Genomic DNA, 5,947 nt, shown 5'->3' on the forward strand with positions numbered 1-5,947 from the left:
CGGCGCCCGAAGCCGGGCTGCCTCCTCGGTGCCGGGGGATCGCTATGACGTCCAGGGCTGCCTCCTTTATTCCCAAACGGGCATCCGGCCTGGCCGTGTTGCCAGCAAGCGCTACACCTGGAGCACGGCCTGGCCTCACCCTGATGGCTCTGGTCAAGCGAAACACCTTGATGGCCGAAGTGCTGCGTGCCCACAGTGCCTACAGCCCTAGGGAAGGCCTCGTCCCTCTGTGCAGGCAGTGCTCGGGAGTCATACAGGAGTTTAAAACAAGTCTGCGCATCTTTATGGAAGGAAAATTTCTTTTAGTATACACGTTAAATTGCTTCTGATTGCTTAACATACTTCTAAGAAAGTCAAGGAATACAGCTTCAGTATTAAAGGTGTACTGTTTTTATTAAGGAAAGTGCTGAGGTGTACTGTAAGCTGTCCCTGTTGCTGCTGAGTCCCTGTTGCTTCATGGTTAAAGATCTACTAAAGAGCAGCCTCCTGTGAATGGCTCAGTGTCAGTTTTGTTAGCAAATCAGAATAGCTGTCAAGAATCCCCAGCTGCCCCTCAACGTCCCCCACTGCGAGTGCTTTCTGCTTGGCTCTGCTTTCCGGTGTTGGCAAAGGCAGGGCTGGCAGGGCTGCAGGCCCCTCATTCGGCGTTTCTGTGGTCTTTCCTCTCCCACAGCGCTGCAGGCACTTCCCAACCACCACTTCTCTTACTCGTATTTACTTTGGCATTAACACTGTTCCTCTTTAGAACAGCAAAATAGTTCATCAGTAATTGATGGTTTCATATATTACATATAGAACATAGGAAAAAGCCTTTTTTTTTTTTTAAGTGGCAGCAATGTAAAATATCCATCACTAAAGGTTTAAACCAAGTTTTAACAATGTATAAAGCAAGTTTTAGCAATCTCTCCTTTTGTTGCTTTTCTAAATGTGACAAAAACTGTGGGTAATTACTTCACGGTCTCATCACTCATCAGGATCATGAATCCTACTGGGGGGAACCCCAGACTGCACTCCCTGTGACAAAGGCTGCTCCTGCTTTCCGTCAAAGGCTACAGGAATGCAGTCACACAGTGGGTTGGGAGGAAGCAGCACAGGGAGACAGATGGGAACAGCATTAGCACAGAGACTGAAGTGTAACTGGGCAAAAAAAACACCCTAGGGCAGAAGGCGCTGCTCAAGTACATGTACTGTAGAATCTGAAGCAGCCCAAAACACAGAGAATGAAGCTCCCCATGTCGATGGAACAAGTTTCATTTTCTCTGATGAAAGAAGACATCTCCTAGATTTTAAAAGCTAGCAATATGACCATTTAAAATGTATTTATGATGACTTATAGTTGAGGACTCAGTCTTCTACATTTATACTGCTCTCTATAAGAGATAAATACCCTGATGTTCTTCCTTTTCTGAAAAAGCAAAGGTGACACATTAAACCTTGTATTCTTGTTGGCTGGGTGCCACAGCCACATCCAAGCTGTTACCAGGTGACTGAGGCACACTATCAGGGTTACCATAGCCTTCAGGGAAGAATGCTGTACAGGGATGCAGGAGGCCACTTCTCATGACACTGGGGGCAGATCAAAAGAAGCACAGTTGCCGGATGAGGCCTGGAAGGCTGGGCCCCCTCCTGCACAGCCCCAAGTAGCTGGGTGCTGTGCTCCCTCAGTCTGGGTGAGAGAGCATAGTACCAACATATCAAAATGGGGCATGGGTCAGCACACTAGAAAACATAGGATCTTCCAACTATGCTCCTCTGTAATGCCAGCAATCCATTTCAATGTTCCTAATAAGCTGAAAAGTAGGGCACTCTTCCATCATGCTAATTTGTTAGGGAATATTACACAGGATAAAGTTTTAATTTCTCTTTTTGTTCAGAGTGCACATTATTATTACACCCAGTACATATTAGCTGTAAAACTACAGCAGAGGAAGAAGAAGCCCAAAAGATTTGCTTGATACTATTTTCCCTGTTTCTTCCCAGCCTTGTGGAAACTGATGAAAGGCAAGCTTTGTGCTTGGGGTTCCCCCAGACCCACCCTGTCATGTTCGTTCTTTCCTCTCACCCTATGAGACACTTGATTCTCTGCACTCTGATGTACTCCAGTCTTTTGTATATATGCTGTGTTTTGTTTTGCTAAAACAAAACAAACTTCTCTTAACTATTAAAACCAAAACGATATCAAAGGTTATCTACATGCTGACCTCAGCCTGTCCCAGATCACAAGATCCAAGAGACTAGCTGAAACTGGGTTGAGCCTTTCACCTATTTGCCTACTAGGGCTTTAGATTTCTTTAGCAAAAAGCCACTTCAGTGGTAGGAAGGCTTTTTCCACATAGTCCATACTCCCCCAGTGTTCTATATATGTTTTTCTGCTGTTCAACTGAGAAAAAAGGAACTTGTACAACAGCTTCCTCTAAAACTATTAGCCCAAGAAATACAAAATGGAGCACAAGTTTAAAAAATCTTTTAATTTGTTGGATCTCCACTCCAAAACAACTCAAATATATTTCATTTACTGTAAAAAAAAAAGCCCACAACAAATGTTTCAGAGTTTTTATGTAAACTAACTTGTTGCAATATACAGCAAAAGCTTGCCAATTTGATGGCAAAAAGTTTCTTAAAAAAAAAAATACCCCCCCCCCAAAAAAAAAAAAGTCTTTATTAACCTTTCATTTAAGCTACTTTCAATTTTGGACAGTACATTAATCCATCCATCAGATGCAACATCTGGTAAGGTGAACTCTATGCTTTCTCATAGTGGCGAACAGCCACCACATCACCAAAGGTAAGAGTCTGCAAGGAAAAGAGAAGATTAGATGCTCAACCATTTTCTGTAATGGCTAACACATTAAGAAGTCTGTACAAGAACAAGATTTTTCTATAAGCTACATAGCATAATAAACAAGTTGCCAAGATTACTGATATTTTAAGTAAGTAACAAGAGAAATCTCAAAGTTGTAGGTGCCATAATAAATCCAACTTTCTCCTTGCTTTCAAACCCACAAAGCTCATAATGCACTTTTGCAATACAACCAATGTAAGGACAGAAATGACTTTCTAATTTTGTGAATGCAATTTCTCAAATTCAGTTTTGGTTTAAAACAGATTTAATACTTATTTTGCCAAAGCTGATCTACTGATCTACTTGCAAAACGTAGAATTTTAAAGCTAACTTCTCTATTTTCATGTTCTATGTTTTTCTACATAAGCATATACTTAAGAAGAATCTCATACTTGATCATACAAGATAAATGCACCCTATACACTTATGTGGCTAAAACTAGCAAGTATTCTGGTTTCTGCAATTGTGTACAACACTGACTGCAGAATGCAGAATGCTTGAGCATTTCACTAAGTGGAATACTGCCTCTAACTGCATTCAAATTCTGAAGGAAATGCTTTCCTGCATATGCATGTAGATGTTCCCAAAAAACAAAGCACATAGATTTCCTTGAATCACTGTCACATTGTGTTGCACTGACCATAAGAAGTTTTTGTTGTTTGGAACTCTCCATCCACAAGAGTGTTCTCTGAAGTATTCAGAAAACAAAGCAAACTGTTTTCATCCAACAGCCAATTTACACACACTACTGTGGTTGAAGTTGGTTGGTTTTTTTTTGTTTGTTTGTTAGTTTTTGTTTGTTTTTTGTTGTTGTTGCTGTTGTTTTTTTCCTGCAAGATACATCCATATGCCAAACATAGCCATGAAAATCAGCCTGGACATTAGAGTAACTTACACCACTTATTCACCCCATATTCCTACTCCTGAAAATTCAGCAAGAAAACAAACTTAAAACAAAAATTTACTTTTTTTTGTACAAATGCTATTTTAAACATTTTTAACAAGAAAGGGAGAGTAAGTCCTTTTGTATGAAATAGATAAAGCTATTACCCCTTGTAGTACTGAAGTTTTATTCTCCTGGAGAAATACTTGTTCTATGTAATTCTTTATTATTTACATGTGCATATACGGAACAAGCTATTAAAGAAATCTGAACAGACCATTGTCTACATATTAAGTTCTTGATTATTATATTTCACAACTCAACAGAAATTATGTTATGTATAAATGCATGTATTAAAATTGTGATTTGCAATATATATTCATTTGGGCATTTCCATGAACACTAGAAAGAAAGGATGTACCCGGAGAACCCTCAGTCTGGCTTACCTGGAGCCACAGAGCCATCAGTAATTTTCCAGCAAGATGCCAAACAAAAAGTAATGATCTGAGAAGTCTCCACTAGCTTTCCCCTGGGTTTAGGTTCTGTGTTACAGATACTTGTGAAATTCACAAGCTTGAGGTAAATGTGAAGGAGGAGTGTTAGTGGTGTACGTGAATGCTCAGTGACTTTTGTACTCACCATTACCATTCTGCCATCCTTTATTTCTCTTACAAAGTTTGTCTCTTTGCCATCCCATTTCTGTACATGCACTAGCTTGTCTCCATCCAGGGTCACAACTGACTGTGAGATATCAAAGAATACAAACATTCCTTTACCTGGGGTATTTGAGATTCAACTCACAGAATAAGCATGTACTTCTAAATAGAATTATTTTCAACAGATATGTGGACCTACAACAATAAAGTAGTCCCAGGCAGGTAAAACAAAGTACATGAATCATCCTTGTTTTAAGAATGGGCTCCATACAATTCATGTTTGTGTCAAAAAATGAAAAAAAGTTGTTTCTTTAGAGTTCCAGTCTCTCAGGAACCATCATTTTGGATGTGCTTTGGGATAACATTTATGTTGAGCCCCTAAAGACAGAGGGAGAAGCATTCCTTCATTTTGGAAATAGTTACACTAAATGGTCTTTGTGACAAAAGAAAAGAAAAATGGAAAAAAGAACTCCTCAGCAATGGACAGGAGAAATGGGGCTGAAGACAATACGCCGATTGAAAAAGAGACCCAGCACATGTCACCAAATACAATGCAATCCTGTCTCTTTCCCCCATCCTTCGCAGCGCTACAACTGCAGCAGCAGTTACATTTTCCCTTCCACCCCACCATGCAAGGATACCACTGGGGAGGGGGGGAAGGGGGAGAAAAGAAGGGATTCCCTGCTCGTGAGGTCACTTACTTTGCAGTTTCTGTCGTCGGGGGTAGTTTCATCAAATTCCTCGCCCAGTTTAAAGCTGATTTCTGTGTTTTTGAAAGTGCTCTGAGTCCTGATCACGACTTTGTCCCCCTCGCTGCTGATGATCACCGTGGGCTTAGTCACGTTCCCCACCTGCCGCATCGCAAACCCCACTCCTACACCGCCAGGGAAAAGCAGAAATCATCACCCGTTGTTTTTTTTTTTGTTTGTTTGTTTGTTTTTATACACCCTTTCGTTCGCACACATAGGCGCAGACAATTCTTCCCTCACTCTACAGCTTTGGGACACCGCAGTGCGATGCTGCTTCCCATTTCGCTTCCATCTCCGCACGCCCGTCCCTCCACGTGCGTGCGGCGCTGGATCACCGCGGAGCCCGAGCAACGGAGCCCGAGCAACGCCGCGGGGCCGGGGCCGCCCGAGTGATGCCCCGGCACAACGCTTATCTCTATTTGTCTGCCGCGTAACTGCAGGCAGCTCAGCTCTTATCCCACGCTCTCCCGTGACCCCGGGCTGCTTGCAGCAGGCTGAGGGCAGCCATCCCGACACTGAGCTCCCCGCATAGCTACCCGGACTCTCCCGGAGCAGGGGGGGATCTCGTTCTCCCCGGTACCGCTTGCTATGGGACTCCGATTTATTTTGTATTTCACTGTGATGCATATTCTCGGCTCCGGATCTCTCGATAGCACCTACCCAGCGCCTTCATGTACTCGTCAAAATTGTGGCTGTCCGCCAGCTTCCACGTCGCGCAGAATGCCTCAACCATGACAGCGGTTGCCGGAGTATCGGGAAACACCACAGGCGCCTCACCGTCCCGTATTTAAAGCCCGCGCCCGGAGGGGGGCCGGCG

General features: G+C 42.9%; 1 protein-coding gene across 1 annotated transcript; it reads right to left on the reverse strand.

The window, feature by feature from the left end:
* Positions 1-2,503: 2,503 nt before the first annotated feature.
* Positions 2,504-5,907, reverse strand: FABP7 (fatty acid binding protein 7). The gene is made up of 4 exons (XM_010707425.3): positions 5,791-5,907; positions 5,083-5,255; positions 4,365-4,466; positions 2,504-2,793 (listed from the first exon to the last, which is right to left on the reverse strand). The coding sequence occupies exons 1-4, from the start codon at positions 5,861-5,863 to the stop codon at positions 2,743-2,745; spliced, it is 399 nt and encodes a 132-aa protein (XP_010705727.1). The 5' UTR covers positions 5,864-5,907; the 3' UTR covers positions 2,504-2,742.
* Positions 5,908-5,947: the final 40 nt, after the last annotated feature.

The sequence above is a fragment of the Meleagris gallopavo genome, chromosome 2 (genome assembly GCF_000146605.3).
Source record: "Meleagris gallopavo isolate NT-WF06-2002-E0010 breed Aviagen turkey brand Nicholas breeding stock chromosome 2, Turkey_5.1, whole genome shotgun sequence".
Classification (NCBI taxonomy): Eukaryota; Metazoa; Chordata; class Aves; order Galliformes; family Phasianidae; genus Meleagris; species Meleagris gallopavo.